We start from the raw sequence: 20,000 nt of genomic DNA, 5'->3' as shown, positions 1-20,000 counted from the left end.
TAGACTTCAGTGGTCCTCCTAACAGTATAATGTCTTAGCTGTAGACTTCAGTGGTCCTCCTAACAGTATAATGTCTTAGCTGCAGACTTCAGTGGTCCTCCTAACAGTATAATGTCTTAGCTGTAGACTTCAGTGGTCCTCCTAACAGTATAATGTCTTAGCTGCAGACTTCAGTGGTCCTCCTAACAGTATAATGTCTTAGCTGTAGACTTCAGTGGTCCTCCTAACAGTATAGTATAATGTCTTAGCTGTAGACTTCAGTGGTCCTCCTAACAGTATAATGTCTTAGCTGTAGACTTCAGTGGTCCTCCTAACAGTATAATGTCTTAGCTGTAGACTTCAGTGGTCCTCCTAACAGTATAGTATAATGTCTTAGCTGTAGACTTCAGTGGTCCTCCTAACAGTATAATGTCTTAGCTATAGACTTCAGTGGTCCTCCTAACAGTATAGTATAATGTCTTAGCTGTAGACCTCAGTGGTCCTCCTAACAGTATAATGTCTTAGCTGTAGACCTCAGTGGTCCTCCTAACAGTATGTCTTAGCTGTAGACTACAGTGGTCCTCCTAACAGTATAATGTCTTAGCTGTAGTCCTCCTAACAGTATAATGTCTTAGCTGTAGACTTCAGTGGTCCTCCTAACAGTATAATGTCTTAGCTGTAGACTTCAGTGGTCCTCCTAACAGTATAATGTCTTAGCTGTAGACTTCAGTGGTCCTCCTAACAGTATAATGTCTTAGCTGTAGACTTCAGTGGTCCTCCTAACAGTATAATGTCTTAGCTGTAGACCTCAGTGGTCCTCCTAACAGTATGTCTTAGCTGTAGACTACAGTGGTCCTCCTAACAGTATAATGTCTTAGCTGTAGACTACAGTGGTCCTCCTAACAGTATAATGTCTTAGCTGTAGACTTCAGTGGTCCTCCTAACAGTATAATGTCTTAGCTGTAGACTTCAGTGGTCCTCCTAACAGTATAATGTCTTAGCTGTAGACTCAGTGGTCCTCCTAACAGTATAATGTCTTAGCTGTAGACTTCAGTGGTCCTCTAACAGTATAATGTCTTAGCTGTAGACTTCAGTGGTCCTCCTAACAGTATAATGTCTTAGCTGCAGACTCAGTGGTCCTCCTAACAGTATAATGTCTTAGCTGTAGACTTCAGTGGTCCTCCTAACAGTATAATGTCTTAGCTGTAGACTTCAGTGGTCCTCCTAACAGTATAATGTCTTAGCTGTAGACTTCAGTGGTCCTCCTAACAGTATAATGTCTTAGCTGTAGACTTCAGTGGTCCTCCTAACAGTATAATGTCTTAGCTGTAGACTTCAGTGGTCCTCCTAACAGTATAATGTCTTAGCTGTAGACTTCCCAGTGGTCCTCCTAACAGTATAATGTCTTAGCTGTAGACTTCAGTGGTCCTCCTAACAGTATAATGTCTTAGCTCAGTAGACTTCAGTGGTCCTCCTAACAGTATAATGTCTTAGCTGTAGACTTCAGTGGTCCTCCTAACAGTATAATGTCTTAGCTGTAGACTTAGTGGTCCTCCTAACTTCAGTGGTCCTCCTAACAGTATAATGTCTTAGCTGTAGACTTCAGTGGTCCTCCTAACAGTATAATGTCTTAGCTAACAGTAGACTTCAGTGGTCCTCCTAACAGTATAATGTCTTAGCTGTAGACTTCAGTGGTCCTCCTAACAGTATAATGTCTTAGCTGTAGACTTCAGTGGTCCTCCTAACAGTATAATGTCTTAGCTGTAGACTTCAGTGGTCCTCCTAACAGTATAATGTCTTAGCTGTAGACTTCAGTGGTCCTCCTAACAGTATAATGTCTTAGCTGTAGACTTCAGTGGTCCTCCTAACAGTATAATGTCTTAGCTGTAGACTTCAGTGGTCCTCCTAACAGTATAATGTCTTAGCTGTAGACTTCAGTGGTCCTCCTAACAGTATAATGTAGCTGTAGACTTCAGTGGTCCTCCTAACAGTATAATGTCTTCAGTGGTCCTCCTAACAGTATAATGTCTTAGCTGTAGACTTCAGTGGTCCTCCTAACAGTATAATGTCTTAGCTGTAGACTTCAGTGGTCCTCCTAACAGTATAATGTCTTAGCTGTAGACTTCAGTGGTCCTCCTAACAGTATAATGTCTTAGCTGTCCAGTGGTCCTAACAGTATAATGTCTTAGCTGTAGACTTCAGTGGTCCTCCTAACAGTATAATGTCTTAGCTGTAGACTTCAGTGGTCCTCCTAACAGTATAATGTCTTAGCTGTAGACTTCAGTGGTCCTCCTAACAGTATAATGTCTTAGCTGGTCCTCCTAACAGTATAATGTCTTAGCTGTCAGTGGTCCTCCTAACAGTATAATGTCTTAGCTGTAGACTTCAGTGGTCCTCCTAACAGTATAATGTCTTAGCTGTAGACTTCAGTGGTCCTCCTAACAGTATAGTATGAGATCTTACCCGCAGCACATTTTAGTTTGGTGAGGACAGATTGGTTCTGACTGTCTCTCTCTCCTCGTTGCTAGAAGAACAAGCAAGCGGGAGGTAAGTCAGTGACTTTCTCTCAGTGTGAAGGCTATATTAGAGTCTACTATACACACACACACAATTATTTAAAAGGAGAACATCTATTGAACAAATTCTCATACTGCTTGATTTTACAAGTTTCTCTCACTAGGAAGGTACGATGAAAAGGTCATTTTTCATGTCATTCAGTACTAACCTCAGCTATCTCTGGAGTGGATTCTGCCTTGCTGACGTAGCTAAGTACATGGGACCAGTTCTGGAGGTAAACGCTAACCTAGCGAGAGAGAAATACACACAGAGAGAGAGAGAGAGACAGAGGAGAGAAAAGGTTTGAGAAACGTTCCAAGGATGTTAGGTCAAGACAATCCACGTTTATAGACTTGACCAAGTGAAGACACAACTTGACGATAAAAGTTGACATGAACATTCATAAACTTTCATTTCGGAGGCACCATGTTGATGATGTCATAGTACCTTGATGACATTCAGACACATGTTGATGATGTCATAGTACCTTGATGACATTCAGACACATGTTGATGATGTCATAGTACCTTGATGACATTCAGACACATGTTGATGTCATAGTACCTTGATGACATTCAGACACATGTTGATGATGTCATAGTACCTTGATGACATTCAGACACATGTTGATGATGTCATAGTACCTTGATGACATTCAGACACATGTTGATGTCATAGTACCTTGATGACAATCAGGCACCATGTTGATGAGGTCATAGTACCTTGATGACATTCAGACACATGTTGATGATGTCATAGTACCTTGATGACGTTCAGACACATGTTGAACATGTCATAGTACCTTGATGACATTCAGACACATGTTGATGACATGCTTGGCACTAGTGCAGTAGTCTCGGGCTCGGCTGTAACACTTCAGGGCATTGCTGAGATCTCCACAGTCTAAATAGTGGTCCCCAAGGTCATCATGACCCCGCCTGAACAGACAGAGAGGGAGGGGGGGAGGAGGAGGAGAGAGGGGGGGCGGAGGAGGAGAGAGAGGGGGGGAGAGAGGAGGAGAGAGAAGGGAGGAGAGAGGGGGGGGAGGAGAGAAGGGAGAAGAGAGGGGGATAGGGGGAGGAGAGAGGGAGGAGGAGGAGGAGGAGACGGGGGGAGGGAGGGGGAGAGCGTTGAGGATGAGAGAGAGGGGGAGGGAGGAGGAGAGAAAGAGGGGGAGGGAGGAGGAGAGAAAGAGGGGGAGGGAGGAGGAGGAGAGAGGGGAAGGAGGAGAGAGGGGAAGGGAGGAGAGAGGGGAAGGGAGGAGAGAGGGGAAGGGAGGAGAGAGAGGGAGGGGGGGATCCAGAGAGAGAACTTGTTGAGTAGTAGACTGGTTCCATTTGGGTTTTGAGGCCCTTCCTCTCCCCTACCACATCACTGGCTGTGTCCACATCCTCCATCCTTATCCCAAAGTGTGCACTTTATTTAACCAGGTAGGCTAGTTGAGAACAAGTTCTCATTTGCAACTGCGACCTGGCCAAGATAAAGCAAAGCAATTCGACACATACAACAACACAGAGTTACACATGGAATAAACTAAACATAGTCAATAATACAGTAGAACAAAAGAAACCAAAAAGTCTATATACAGTGAGTGCAAATGGAGGTAAGATAAGGGAGTTAAGGCAATAAACAGGCCATGGTGGCAAAGTAATTACAATATAGTAATTAAACACTGGAATGGTAGATGCAGAAGATGAATGTGCAAGTAGAGATACTGGGGTGCAAAGGAGCAAGATAAATAAATAAATATCAGTATGGGGATGAGGTAGGTGGGCTGTTTACAGATGGGCTATGTACAGGTCCAGTGATCTGTGAGCTGCGCTGACAGCTGGTGGTTAAAGCTAGTGAGGGAGATGTGAGTCTCCAGCTTCAGAGATTTTTGCAGTTGGTTCCAGTCATGGGCAGCAGAGAACTGGAAGGAACCCACTGTTCCTAGGCCATCATTGAAAATAAGAATTTGTTCTTAACTGACTTGCCTGGTTAAATAAAGGTAAAACATTTTTTAAATATATATTTTTTAAATGTTGTCCGAGTTCCATCTCCACTTGCTTGAGACACAGTCGAGTTCCATCTCCACTGCTTGTGACACAGTCGAGTTCCATCTCCACTGCTTGTGACACAGCCGAGTTCCATCTCCACTGCTTGTGACACAGCCGAGTTCCATCTCCACTGCTTGAGACACAGTCGAGTTCCATCTCCACTGCTTGTGACACAGTCGAGTTCCATCTCCACTGCTTGTGACACAGTAGAGTTCCATCTCCACTGCTTGAGACACAGTAGAGTTCCATCTCCACTGCTTGTGACACAGCCGAGTTCCATCTCCACTGCTTGTGACACAGTCGAGTTCCATCTCCACTGCTTGTGACACTGTCGAGTTCCATCTCCACTGCTTGTGACACAGCCGAGTTCCATCTCCACTGCTTGTGACACAGTCGAGTTCCATCTCCACTGCTTGTGACACACTGCTTGTGACACTGAGTTCCATCTCCACTGCTTGTGACACTGTCGAGTTCCATCTCCACTGCACTGTGACACTGTCGAGTTCCATCTCCACTGCTTGTGACACAGTGTTCCATCTCACTGCTTGTGACAGTTCCATCTCCACTGCTTGTGACACTGTCGAGTTCCATCTCCACTGCTTGTGACACAGTCGAGTTCCATCTCCACTGCTTGTGACACTGTCGAGTTCCATCTCCACTGCTTGTGACACTGTCGAGTTCCATCTCCACTGCTTGTGACACTGTCGAGTTCCATCTCCACTGCTTGTGACCCACATGTAACACAGTGAAAACAATGTCTACTTGAGTTCCCCCCCCGTAGCTAGTTACCTGATGCTCTCTTTGATGGAGTTTCCCTTGTAGTTCTTGAGGTCAGTGTCCAGCTTCTCCAGTTTGAGAAGGGCCTTTTTCCTGGTGCTCTCTGCCCAGGCTGTGTCCAGGAGAGGGGCCTCCGCCGGCCCATCAGGCACGGCGTCAGGGGCACCCTGCGCCTGTCTGGGGATAGACAGAGATGTTAGGGTCGTATGCACACATGCGGGATCTCTCTCACACGCACACACTTTTGTACCTTATATAGGCTCCACTTCACTCTCACACACACTCTTTCTCCTCGGCAGGGTAGCCTAGTGGTTAGAGCGTTGGACTAGTAACCAGAAGGTTGCAAGTTCAAACCCCCGAGCTGACAAGGTACAAATCTGTCGTTCTGCCCCTGAACAGGCAGTTAACCCACTGTTCCTAGGCCGTCATTGAAAATAAGAATTTGTTCTTAACTCACTTGCCTAGTTAAATAAAGGTAAAATAAATTAAAATAAAAACCGCTTGGCGTCGGTGAGTCTGCGGTGGATCTCCTCGTACACGTCTACGTTGAAGGTCCTCTGGACGAAGGACAGGGCCATCTTCAGGGCCTCGGCCCGGAGCTGGGGACAATGTTGTGCTATGAACTGCAGTCTCTCAATACGCATCAGACCGCTGTAGCTGGACGCAAACTGCTCCAGGTCCTAGAGAGGGAGACCAGGAGAGATGAAAGAGAGAGATGAAAGAGAGAGAGACCAGGAGAGATGAAAGAGAGAGAGACCAGGAGAGATGACCAGGAGAGATGAAAGAGAGAGCGACCAGGAGAGATGAAAGAGAGAGCGACCAGGAGAGATGAGAGACAGGGAGACCAGGAGAGATGGGAGACCAGGAGAGATGAGAGACAGGGAGACCAGGAGAGATGAGAGACAGGGAGACCAGGAGAGATGAGAGACAGGGAGACCAGGAGAGATGAGAGACAGGGAGACCAGGAGAGATGAGAGACAAAGAGACAGGAGAGATGAGACAGGGAGACCAGGAGAGATGGGAGACCAGGAGAGATGAGACAGGGAGATTGAGAGAAAAACAGAGAGAGGGACAGAGAGCGAGAGACAGCGAGAGAGGGACAGAGAGCGAGAGACAGCGAGATTGAGAGAGAGAGACAAAACATTGAAAAGATAACACATGATAGGAGTTTACATTTACATTTAAGTCATTTAGCAGACGCTCTTATCCAGAGCGACTTACAAATTGGTGCATTCACCTTATGACATCCAGTGGAGCAGCCACTTTACAATAGTGCATCTATGTGACAGACTAGTTCAGTGTTCAGCATAGAATATAGAAGAAGAACTACAAAGCTAAGGAAGATACCGTCAGTAACGTCCCAGTGCTATGGCTAGCTTAGTGCTATAGTAATGTACCAGTGCTAGCTTAGTGCTATAGTAATGTACCAGTGCTAGCTTAGTGCTATAGTAATGTACCAGTGCTAGCTTAGTGCTATAGTAACGTCCCAGTGCTAGCTTAGTGCTATAGTAATGTACCAGTGCTAGCTTAGTGCTATAGTAACGTCCCAGTGCTAGCTTAGTGCTATAGTAACGTCCCAGTGCTAGGGCTAGCTTAGTGCTATAGTAATGTACCAGTGCTAGCTTAGTGCTATAGTAATATACCAGTGCTAGCTTAGTGCTATAGTAATGTACCAGTGCTAGCTTAGTGCTATAGTAATGTACCAGTGCTAGCTTAGTGCTATAGTAACGTCCCAGTGCTAGGGCTAGCTTAGTGCTATAGTAACGTCCCAGTGCTAGCTTAGTGCTATAGTAACGTCCCAGTGCTAGGGCTAGCTTAGTGCTATAGTAATGTACCAGTGCTAGCTTAGTGCTATAGTAACGTCCCAGTGCTAGGGCTAGCTTAGTGCTATAGTAATGTACCAGTGCTAGCTTAGTGCTATAGTAACGTCCCAGTGCTATGGCTAGCTTAGTGCTATAGTAATGTACCAGTGCTAGCTTAGTGCTATAGTAATGTACCAGTGCTAGGGCTAGCTTAGTGCTATAGTAATGTACCAGTGCTAGGGCTAGCTTAGTGCTATAGTAATGTACCAGTGCTACCTTAGTGCTATAGAAATGTACCAGTGCTAGGGCTAGCTTAGTGCTATAGTAACGTACCAGTGCTAGATTAATGCTATAGTAACGTACCAGTGCTAGATTAATGCTATAGTAACGTACCAGTGCTAGATTAATGCTATAGTAACGTACCAGTGCTAGATTAATGCTATAGTAACGTACCAGTGCTAGATTAGTGCTATAGTAACGTACCAGTGCTAGATTAATGCTATAGTAACGTACCAGTGCTAGATTAATGCTATAGTAATTTGCTAGATTAATGCTATAGTAACTTGCTAGATTAATGCTATAGTAACTTACCAGTGCTAATTTAGTGCTATAGTAACGTACCAGTGCTAGCTTAGTGCTAATAGTAACATACCAGTGCTAGCTTAGTGCTAATAGTAACGTACCAGTGCTAGCTTAGGGCTATAGTAATGTACCAGTGCTAGGGCTATAGTAATGTACCAGTGCTAGGGCTATAGTAATGTACCAGTGCTAGGGCTATAGTAATGTACCAGTGCTAGGGCTATAGTAATGTACCAGTGCTATCTTAGTGCTATAGTAACGTACCAGTGCAAGGGCTAGCTTAGTGCTATAGTAACGTACCAGTGATGGGGCTAGCTTAGTGCTATAGTAACGTACCAGTGCTGGGGCTAGCTTAGTGCTATAGTAATATACCAGTGCTGGGGCTAGCTTAGTGCTATAGTAACGTACCAGTGCTGGGGCTAGCTTAGTGCTATAGTAACGTACCAGTGCTGGGGCTACCTTAGTGCTATAGTAACGTACCAGTGCTAGCTTAGTGCTACAGTAACGTACCAGTGCTGGGGCTAGCTTAGTGCTATAGTAACGTACCAGTGCTAGCTTAGTGCTATAGTAACGTACCAGTGCTAGCTTAGTGCTATAGTAACGTACCAGTGCTAGCTTAGTGCTATAGTAACGTACCAGTGCTAGCTTAGTGCTATAGTAACGTACCAGTGCTAGCTTAGTGCTATAGTAACGTACCAGTGCTAGCTTAGTGCTATAGTAACGTACCAGTGCAAGGGCTAGCTTAGTGCTATAGTAACGTACCAGTGCTGGGGCTAGCTTAGTGCTATAGTAACGCACGTGCCAGTGCTGGGGCTAGCTTAGTGCTACAGTAACGTACCAGTGCTGGGGCTAGCTTAGTGCTATAGTAACGTACCAGTGCTAGCTTAGTGCTATAGTAACGTACCAGTGCTAGGGCTAGCTTAGTGCTATAGTAACGTACCAGTGCTGGGGCTAGCTTAGTGCTATAGTAACGTACCAGTGCTAGCTTAGTGCTTAGTGCGTAGCAATACCAGTGCTGCTAGCTTAGTGCTAGTGCTAGTAACAGTAATACCAGTGCTAGGGCTAGCTTAGTGCTATAGTAACGTACCAGTGCTAGCTTAGTGCTATAGTAATGTACCAGTGCTAGCTTAGTGCTATAGTAACGTACCAGTGCTAGCTTAGTGCTATAGTAACGTACCAGTGCTAGGGCTAGCTTAGTGCTATAGTAACGTACCAGTGCTAGGGCTAGCTTAGTGCTATAGTAACGTACCAGTGCTAGCTTAGTGCTATAGTAACGTACCAGTGCTAGGGCTAGCTTAGTGCTATAGTAACGTACCAGTGCTAGCTTAGTGCTATAGTAATGTACCAGTGCTAGCTTAGTGCTATAGTAACGTACCAGTGCTAGCTTAGTGCTATAGTAACATACCAGTGTGGGGTTTTCCACCACATAGTTGGTGTCTGGAGCATTCTGCTGGTCTTCCTGGGGGTCAGCATCGATCTGCATCGGCTCAACAGCCCCCTGGAGGAGAGAGAGGCATGGGAGAGAGCGGGGGAGAGAGAGAGAGAGAGCGAGGGAGATGGAGAGCGGGGGAGATGGGGAGAGAGAGAGAGGGATGGAAGGGAGCGGGAGAGAGAAGGTGAGATGGAGAGAGAGAGAGAGAGCGAGGGAGATGGAGAGAGAGAGAGAGAGAGCGAGGGAGATGGAGAGAGAGAGAGAGAGCGAGGGAGATGGAGAGAGAGAGAGAGAGCGAGGGAGATGGAGAGAGAGAGAGAGAGCGAGGGAGATGGAGAGAGAGAGCGAGGGAGATGGAGAGAGAGAGCGAGGGAGATGGAGAGAGAGAGAGAGAGCGAGGGAGATGGAGAGAGAGAGAGAGAGCGAGGGAGATGGAGAGAGAGCGAGGGAGATGGAGAGAGAGCGAGGGAGATGGAGAGAGAGAGAGAGAGCGTGGGGAGATGGAGAGAGAGAGAGAGCGAGGGAGCGAGGGAGATGGGGGAGATGGAGAGAGAGGAGCGAGGGAGATGGAGAGAGAGAGAGAGCGAGGGAGAGAGAGAGAGATGGAGAGAGAGTGGGGAGGGAGATGGGGAGAGAGAGAGTGGGGGGAGATGGGGAGAGAGAGAGGAGATGGGGGAGATGGGGAGAGAGAGAGTGGGGAGATGGGGAGAGAGCGGGGGAGAGAGATGGAGAGAGAGCAGGGAGATGGGGAGAGAGAGAGGGGGGGAGATGGGGGAGAGAGAGAGTGGGGGAGATGGAGAGAGAGAGAGTGGGGGAGATGGAGGAGAGAGAGAGAGATGGGGGAGATGGGGAGAGAGAGAGTGGGGGGAGATGGAGAGAGAGAGGGATGGAAGGGAGCGGGGAGATGGAGGGAGAGAGAAGGTGAGATGGAGAGGGAGATGAGCGGGGGAGAGAGAGAGAGAGCGAGGGAGATGGGGAGAGAGAGAGTGGGGAGATGGAGAGAGAGAGGGATGGAAGGGAGCGGGAGAGAGAAGTGGGGGAGATGAGATGGAGAGGGAGTGAGCGGGGGAGAGAGGGGAGATGGAGAGAGAGAGAGTGGGGGAGATGGGGAGATGGGGAGAGAGAGAGATGGGGGGGAGATGGAGAGTGGGGGGAGATGGGGAGAGAGAGGATGGAAGGGATGGAGAGAGGAGTGGGGATGGAGAGAGAAGGTGAGATGGAGATGGAGGAGCGAGTGGGGAGAAAGAAGGTGAGATGGAGAGGGAGCGAGCGGCGGGGGAGAAGAAAGGGAGATGGAGAGAGAGACTTTTAGAGATTAACCCCTAAGGTCAATGTCTGGGCACCTACTGAAATCGAATTAGCATTTAAAAAAAGCCCCATAGAAATCCATCCATTTAAGCTAGAGCGGTGTTCGTCAGACCACGAGACATCCCAATTGGTCTTCTCACTTCTGCAGCGTCTGAACAGCCTACAAACGACTGACCCTTCAATGGAAAGATGAGACCCTCCGTGTTCTCCGTTTTGATCTATGACCCCGACAAGCTACTTGGGACTCATCTGGAGTCGGTACAGCCGATCTGCCAACTGTCTGTAGTGTCTGAACAGTTTGGCCTAGACTCTAATATGACCCTCTGTGTCAAGGTGAGACCCTCACAAACATGACGGTGGTTTTGTTCTAGGATGCCCACAGGCCTCACAAGACTTGTCTGAAGGTCCCCAGGTACGAAGTTACAAACATTTATGGAAGTATATATGGAGACTGGATTAGTACCAAAGATATGGAGTTAAATACATGTAAAAAACAACATATTTTATTTAAACTAGGCAAGTCAGTTAAGAACAAATTCTTATGTTCAATGATGGCCTGGGAACAGTGGATTAACTGCCTTGTTCAGGGGTAGAACAACAGATTTTAACCTTGTCAGCTCAGGGATTCGATCTTGAAACCTTCCGGTTACTAGTCCAACGCTCTAACCACTAAGCTACTTGATCTCTCTTATAGGGCAGACACTTCAGAACAAACTGCCTTTTGATTGTTTTTTGGGGGACTATCCATTGTTCCATGTAGTGAATGATACTCTGTGTTGTATGGGCCAATTTTTTTTAAACCTTTATTTAACTAGGAAAGTCAGTTAAGAACAAATTCTTATTTTCAATGACGGCCTACCGGGGAACAGTGGGTTAACTGCCTGTTCAGGGGCAGAATGAGAGATTTTTTACCTCTTACCTTGTTAGCTCGGGGATTCAATCTAGCAACCTTTCGGTTACTGGCCCAACGCTCTAACCACTAGGCTCCAAGCCGCCCCTCTAACCACTAGGCTACAAGCCGCCCCTCTAACCACTAGGCTACAAGCCGCCCTCTAACCACTAGGCTACAAGCCGCCCCTCTAACCACTAGGCTACAAGGCCCCTCTACCACTAGGCTACAAGCCCCTCTAACCACTAGGCTACAAGCCGCCCCCTGCCGCCGCCCCTCTAACCACTAGGCTACCTGCCGCCCCTCTAACCACTAGGCTACCTGCCCCCTCTAACCACTAGGCCCTGCCGCCTCTAACCACTAGGCTACCTGCCCCCTCTAACCACTAGGCCCTGCCGCCCCTAACCACTAGGCTACCTGCCGCCCCTCTAACCACTAGGCTACCTGCCGCCCCTCTAACCACTAGGCTACCTGCCGCCCCCTACCATAGCAGTAAGGCTACCTGCCGCCCCTCAAAAATGATTTATCTAACCAAAAAACATGTGTTCGCCCCCTCTTTACCTTTTATAGGCTTGCCGCCCTAAAGCAATGTAAGGACAAAAATGATTCTTAAAATTCAATATCAAATAGCAAAATGATCCTTAGTAATGACCTTAAAACAACTCCATATATCAGAGCTTCGCTCTGTCTGCTCTGGTGGTCCTACCTCTGGGAGCAGGGAGCATGCTGAGAGGCTGGAGCTGAGGACGTAGTCCCCTGCAGTGAACGGTGACAGCTGATTGGGTCTGCTGCTGCTATGGGAGGTACAGGGAAGCTCTGAGGCTGAGGTCTGGGCCAAGCTAGCCCTACTCTTGTCCCTGTCTCTGGCCATGGCCCTGTCTCTTTCGCTGTCCTGAGCCTGAGCTTGTTCTGCTCCTGCGGCAACCTCCAGCTCTGACACTGAGCTGTCCTGGAGGAGGAGGTGAGGCGAGAGAGGGGGAGAAGGAGGGAGGCGGGAGAGGGAGGTGGGAGATGGGAGTTGGAGGGGAGGCAGGAGAGGGGGGAGATGCAGGGAAGGAAGGGGGTGGGGGTGGAGGGAGAGGGGGAGACGGGGAAAGGGGAGATGCAGGGAAGGAAGGGGGTGGGGGGGGTGGAGGAGAGGGGAGATGGAGGCGAGGCGGGAGAGGGGGAGAGGGGGGAGATGGAGGGAGGCGGGAGAGGGTGAGATGCAGGGAAGGAAGGAAGGAGGGGTCATCTGTCCTTGATGACTTAAAGCACTTCGCATGATAAGTCATGTCAGTTGGCTAGCCAGAACTCTCACCACATTAGCTGGATGTTATGTGGGGTTGTGTATGGTAAGTAATCACCTACCTCCTCATGCCTTTTGCACACAATTTATATTGACTCTTTAAAAAAATTATACTGTGTTATTGACTTGTTTGTTGTTTACTCCATGTGTAAATCTGTGTTGCTGTCTGTTCACAATGCTTTGCTTTATCTTGGCCAGGTCGCAGTTGTAAATGAGAACTTGTTCTCAACTAGCCTACCTGGTTAAATAAAGGTGAAATAAAAATACATTTAAAAAATTAAAACTACATGATCAAAGGTATGTGGACACCTCCTTGTCAAACATCTTATTCCATAATCATGGAGATGGTCCCCCTTTTGCTGCTAGAACATCCTCCACTCTTCTGGGAATGCTTTCCACTGGATGTTGGAACATTGCTGCTACAACAGCCTCCACTCTTCTGGGAATGCTTTCCACTAGATGTTGGAACATTGCTGCTATAACAGCCTCCACTCTTCTGGGAAGGCTTTCCACTGGATGTTGGAACATTGCTGCTACAACAGCCTCCACTCTTCTGGGAAGGCTTTCCACTAGATGTTGGAACATTGCTGCTATAACAGCCTCCACTCTTCTGGGAAGGCTTTCCACTAGATGTTGGAACATTGCTGCTATAACAGCCTCCACTCTTCTGGGAAGGCTTTCCACTAGATGTTGGAACATTGCTGCTATAACAGCCTCCACTCTTCTGGGAAGGCTTTCCACTAGATGTTGGAACATTGCTGCTATAACAGCCTCCACTCTTCTGGGAAGGCTTTCCACTGGAACAGATGCCTCCACTCTTTGGGGAACATTGCTGCTATAACAGCCTCCACTCTTCTGGGAAGGCTTTCCACTAGATGTAGGAACATTGCTGCTATAACAGCCTCCACTCTTCTGGGAAGGCTTTCCACTAGATGTAGGAACATTGCTGCGGGGACTTGCTTCCATTCCGCCACAAGAGCATTAGTGAGGTCAGGCTCTGATGTTGGGCGATTAGGCCTGGCTCGCAGTCGGCGTTCCAATTCATCCCAAAGTAATTAGATGGGCTTGAGGTCAGGGCTCTGTGTAGGCTAGTCAAGTTCTTCCACACCGATCGACAAACCATTTCTGTATGGACCTCGCTTGGTGCACGGGGGCATTGTCATGCTGAAACAGGAAAGGGCCTTCCCCAAACTGTTGCCACAAAAAAATAATCTATGCTGTTGCGTAAACATTTCCCTTCACTGTAACTAAGGGCCTAGCCCGAACCATGAAAAACAGCTACAGACCAGACCATTCTCCTTGCATCCACCAAACTTTACAGTTGGCACTATGCTTTGGGACAGGGAACATTCTCCTTGCATCCACCAAACTTTACAGTTGGCACTATGCATTGGGACAGGGGGAATTCTCCTTGCATCCACCAAACTTTACAGTTGGCACTATGCATTGGGACAGGGGGAATTCTCCTTGCATCCACCAAACTTTACAGTTGGCACTATGCATTGGGACAGGGAACATTCTCCTGGCATCCACCAAACCCAGTTGGACGGCCAGAAGGTGAAGCGTGATTCATCACTCCAGAGAACACGTTTCCACTGCTCCAGATTCCAATGGCAGTGAGCTTCACACCACTCAACAAAAACATTTAATGGGTTTCCATGGCCGAGCAGTCGCACACCAAGATCACAATGCCAAGCGTCACCATGGAAACCCATAGAATTTTTATTTATTTAACCAGGCAAGTCAGTTACGAACAAATTCTTATTTACAATGACAGCCTACCCCAGCCAAACCCGAACGACGCTGGGCCAATTGTGCGCCGCCCTATGGGACTTGGTCGGTTGTGATACAGCCTGGAAACAAACCAGGGTCTGTAGTGACACCTCTAGCACCAAGATGCAGTGCCTTAGACCGCTGCGCCACTCGAGAGCCCATGAAGCTCCCGACGAACAGTTCTTGTGTCGACGTTGCTTCCAGAGGCAGTTTGGAACTTAGTAGTGCTTCAGTGGTCCCAGACTGTGATCTTGTGAGGCCTATCACTTCGCGGCCGAGCCGTTGTTGCTCTTAGACATTTTCACTTCACAATATCAGCACTTCCATTTGTCCAGGGCAGCTCTAGCAGGGAAGAAATTTTACAAACTGACTTGTTGGAATAGTGGCATCTTATGACGGTGCCATGTTGAAAGTCACTAAGCTCTTCAGTACGGGCCATTCTACTGCCAATGTTTGTCTATGTAGATTGCATGGATTGTATTTAATAGAGATTGCATGGCTGTGTGCTCGATTTTATACACCTGTCAGCAACGGGTGTGGCTGAAATAGCAGAATCCACTAATTTGAAGAGGTGTCCACATACTTTTGGTGATGTAGTGTATATTTGGTGCTGTACACACAAGGTGGGTCACACATGTGAAAGAAATTGGTGGAAGAAGCCAGGTCTGAGACATTGAAGAAACATGTCCTGCTTCTTGCATAAAAGGGATGTCAATTCATGCGTTGTCTCTAAATGAACAGCGCCTAAAACTGAACTGCAAGGGTTGGTGAAAGGTTTCAGGGTGATAGTAACTTCTGCCAGTCCGGTGGATGTTGTTTATCTAGTTGATTATAACAAGACAATTTAAGAATTGTTTCCATGGAAATCTTCTCTCGCTAACTACGTTTTTATTTAGCTAGCTAAATGGCTTGCATTTTAGGTGGCTACGCTAACGTTTGACACAGATGTAGCTATGCTAGTAAGGAATTACGAACTGCAGTCAGGTTTCTTTTTAAATGAGCAAATTACAGTAACGACTCAACACGAGCCATCAAACTGTCTGTTTACATTTTAATTTACTAATTTAGCTACACCTGTTTTTTTTTAAATCCGGCGACTAGTTAGCTATATCTATCAAACAAATTGAAGATTTATAATCTATAATAAACCTAGTTCAATCCGCCCTAACGCTAAATGTATTAGCTAATAAGGACTAATTTGATGTTGAGACCCCAGCATAGCTTCTTAGCTAACATTAGCTAGCAAGATTAGCTTGTTAGCTAACTCTAGTTGAAAACACTTTGTTAGAGGACCAAATAGATCAACTCAATCTAAACAAAAAATATAGTCATTCAAACGTGTTCCCGGTTATATAAACTGTTGAAAACACAAGTTTACCTGAAAGTTAAAGACCTGTACGGGCAGAGGCATCTCCTTCTCTGCCGACACAAACACAATAATCACATCCGGGGTATGGGAGTGCAACTTGTATCTAAATCCCCGTGGAGCAAAAATCACTGCCTAAAATCAAAATATGGCTAGCTGGAACAAACCCAACATTGGCGCTGTTATGAAACATTTTAATACCCACAGTCATACATTATCATACATGGTTATAAGGCCTAGTATATTGGACTAGTATATAAAGCCTCGTATATAAAGTACACCGCATTTGAGAAGTATTCAGACCCTACACTTTTTCCACATTTTGTTACGTGACAGCCGTATTCCCTCAAAACCAAGAATTCCTGATTAGTCAGGGAAAATCCCATGTCTGGTTGACTGTGAGCATCAGAAATGTCACCTAATCCCTATATACAGTGTATTCAGAAAGTATTCAAACCCCTTGACTTTTTGTTATGTTATTCAATTGATTGAACATGATTTGGAAAGGCACACGCCTGTCTATAAAAGGTCCCACAGTTGACAGTGAATGTCAGAGCAAAAACCAATCCAAGAGTTCGAAGGAATTGTTTCGAGGCACAGATCTGGGGAAGGGTACCAAAACATTTCTGCAGCAATGAAGGTCCCCAAGAACACAGTGGCCTCCATCATTCTTAAATTGAAGAAGTTTGGAACCACCAAGACTCTTCCTAGAGCAAACTGAGCAATCAGGGGAGAAGGGCCTTGATCAGGGGGATGACCAAGAACCCAATGATCACTCTGACAGAGCTCCAGAGGTCCTCTGTGGAGATGGGAGAACCTTCTAGAAGGATAACCATCTCTGCAACACTCCACCAATCAGGCCATTATGGTAGAGCGGCCAGACAGAAGCCACTCCTCAGTAAAAGGCTCATGACAGTCCGCTTAGAGTTTGTCATAAAGCACCTAGAGAGAAACAAGGTTCTCTGGTCTGATGAAACTGAATGCCAAGCGTCATGTCTGGAGGAAACCTGCCACCATCCCATGAAGCATGGTGGGAGCAGCACCATGCTGTGGGGATGTTTTTCAGCAGAAGGGACTGGGAGACTAGTCAGGATCGAGGCAAAGATGAACGGCCCAAAGTACAGAGAGATCCTTGATAAAAACCTGCTCCATAGAGCTCAGGACCTCAGATTGGGGCGAAGGTTCACCTTCCAACAGGACAACGACCCTAAGCACACAGCCAAGACAACACAGGAGTGGCTTCGGGACAAGTCTCTGAATGTTCTAGAGTGGCCCGGACTTGAACCCAATCGAATATCACTGGAGTGACCTGAAAATAGGTGTCTGACAGGATCTCCAGAGAGGAACGGGAGAAACTCCCCAAATGGAGGTGTGCCAAACTTGTAGCATCATACCCAAGAAGACTCTAGGCTGTTATCGATGCCAAAGGGGCTTGAACAAAGCACTGAGTAAAGGGTCTGAATACTTATGTAAATGTAATATTTCCATTTTTTTGTATTTGTATACATTTGCAAAAAATATGTAAAAACCTGTTTTTGCTTTGTCATTATGGGGCACCTGTGTGTCAGTATAACTGGGGATAGTTAGTCTACTGGAGGCACACACAGCATATGGATCTGTGCAAACTGCTGCAGAAAGTGTATAGATTTTACCCTACGGACAGTAAGGGTTTTCAAGAGCTTATAAGTACGATACTGAATGAAAATATATAAACTCAACATACAACAATTTAACTGATTTGATTGAGTTATAGTTCATATGAGGAAATCAGTCAATTTAAATGGATTCATTAGGCCATAATCTATGGATTTCACATGACTGGGAATACAGATATGCATCTGTTGATCACACATACCTCTAATGGGCCTCAGGATCTCGTCACTGTATTTTTCTGCATTCAAATTGCCATCGATAAAATGCAATTGTGTTCGTTGTCCATAGCTTATGCCTGACCATACCATAACCCCACCACCACCATGGGGCGCTCTGTTCACGTCGTTGACATCAACAAACACCATAACCCCACCACCACCATGGGGCGCTCTGTTCACATCAACAAACACCATAACCCCACCACCACCATGGGGCGCTCTGTTCACAACGTTCACATCAACAAACACCATAACCCCACCACCACCATGGGGCGATCTGTTCACATCGTTGACATCAACAAACACCATAACCCCACCGCCACCATGGGGCGCTCTGTTCACATCAACAAACACCATAACCCCACCACCACCATGGGGCGCTCTGTTCACAACGTTGACATCAACAAACACCATAACCCCACCACCACCACCATGGGGCGCTCTGTTCACATCAACAAACACCATAACCCCACCACCACCATGGGGCGCTCTGTTCACATCGTTGACATCAACAAACACCATAACCCCACCACCACCATGGGGCGCTCTGTTCACATCGTTGACATCAACAAACACCATAACCCCACCACCACCATGGGGCGCTCTGTTCACATCGTTGACATCAACAAACACCATAACCCCACCACCACCATGGGGCGCTCTGTTCACATCAACAAACACCATAACCCCACCGCCACCATGGGGCGCTCTGTTCACAACGTTGACATCAACAAACACCATAACCCCACCACCACCACCATGGGGCGCTCTGTTCACATCAACAAACACCATAACCCCACCACCACCATGGGGCGCTCTGTTCACAACGTTGACATCAACAAACACCATAACCCCACCACCACCACCATGGGGCGCTCTGTTCACATCAACAAACACCATAACCCCACCACCACCATGGGGCGATCTGTTCACAACGTTGACATCAACAAACACCATAACCCCACCACCACCATGGGGCCCTCTGTTCACAACGTTGACATCAGTAAACACCATAACCCCACCGCCACCATGGGGCGCTCTGTTCACAACGTTGACATCAACAAACACCATAACCCCACCACCACCATGGGGCGCTCTGTTCACAACGTTGACATCAACAAACACCATAACCCCACCACCACCATGGGGCGCTCTGTTCACATCGTTGACATCAGTAAACCGCTCGCTCACACGACGCCATACAACGTGGTCTGTGGTTGTGAGGCCTGATGGACCTACTGCCAAATCCTCGAAAACAACACTGAAGGCGGTAAAGAAATGAACATTAAGTTCTCTGGCAACAACTCTGCTGGACATTCCTGCGGTCAGCATGCAAATTGCACACTCCCTCAACTTGAGACATCTGCACATTTTAGAGTGTCATTCTATTGTCCCCAGCACAAGTTGCACCTGTGTAATGATCATGCTGTTTAATCAGCTTTTTGATATGCCACACCTGGTCCTGTGGATGGATTATCTTGACAAAGGAGAAATGCTCACTAACAGGGATGTAAACAAATTTGTGCTCAAAAATTGAGAGAAATAAGCTTTTTGTGCGGATGGAACATTTCTGGGATCTTTTATTTCCGCTTATGAAACATGGGACCAACAGTTTACATGTTGAGTTTATATTTTTGTTCAGTGTGTATATATGAAGGTTAGCACTTATTAGTGTTCATTAATACGATCCCTTTTTTAAATCACAAGTTCAGTGAAGAGCTATCTTTTGGCAACATTAAAACAGGGGTGTATTCATTCCACCAATTCTGCTGCACAACGGAACATTTTGTAACTGTTTGGAGTTTCTATTGGACAAATCCAGGTAAGTCTCTCCCCGTTTTGTTTCCGTCTGCTTCCGTTTAAGAAATGTTTTGCAACAGAATCAGCATAATGAATACACCCCTGGTCATCAAAAACAGCCCGTTCCTTTTTTTCTGTTAAATGTTGTTGTTTTTGTTCCCGAGTTCTTCCTTAATCAAAGTTCAGTAGAATATCACTGATGCAACAACACAGAAGCATGGAGCTGGTCAAAACAAAACAGAAATCCTACTGCTAAAATAAATAACACCGGCAAAGAAACATCTCTCACACTCTCTTTCTCTCTCCCTCTACCCCCTCTCTTTCTCCCTCCCTCCCTCTACCCCCTCTCTCTCTCTCCCTCCCTCTACCCCCCTCTCTCTCTCCCTCCCTCCCTCCCTCCCTCTAACCCCTCTTTCTCTCTACCCCCTCTCTCTCCCTCCCTCTACCCCCTCTCTTTCTCTCTCTCCCTCCCTCTACCCCCTCTCTCTCTCTCTCTCCCTCTACCCCCCTCTCTCTCCCTCCCTCTACCCCCTCTCTCTCT

The 20,000-nt window shown here is 46.8% G+C and overlaps 1 protein-coding gene across 2 annotated transcripts in view; it reads right to left on the bottom strand.

Annotated features, from left to right (window-relative positions):
• Positions 1-20,000, bottom strand: part of LOC115119672 (uncharacterized) — a 24,743-nt gene that overhangs the window by 2,659 nt on the left and 2,084 nt on the right. The window contains exons 3-8 of one of the 2 annotated variants that reach the window (XM_065010788.1): positions 9,138-9,230; positions 5,850-6,031; positions 5,364-5,528; positions 3,338-3,473; positions 2,705-2,782; positions 2,443-2,503 (exon numbers count right to left, since the gene is read on the bottom strand). In XM_065010788.1, coding sequence (XP_064866860.1) covers positions 2,443-2,503; positions 2,705-2,782; positions 3,338-3,473; positions 5,364-5,528; positions 5,850-6,031; positions 9,138-9,230 — 715 coding nt within the window. The remainder of the gene's footprint in view (positions 1-2,442; positions 2,504-2,704; positions 2,783-3,337; positions 3,474-5,363; positions 5,529-5,849; positions 6,032-9,137; positions 9,231-20,000) is intronic. The other variant, XR_010461267.1, reaches the window with a different exon arrangement.

Source organism: Oncorhynchus nerka, linkage group LG26 (genome assembly GCF_034236695.1).
Source record: "Oncorhynchus nerka isolate Pitt River linkage group LG26, Oner_Uvic_2.0, whole genome shotgun sequence".
NCBI lineage: Eukaryota > Metazoa > Chordata > Actinopteri > Salmoniformes > Salmonidae > Oncorhynchus > Oncorhynchus nerka.
This window is presented reverse-complemented; position numbering and strand designations above follow the sequence as displayed.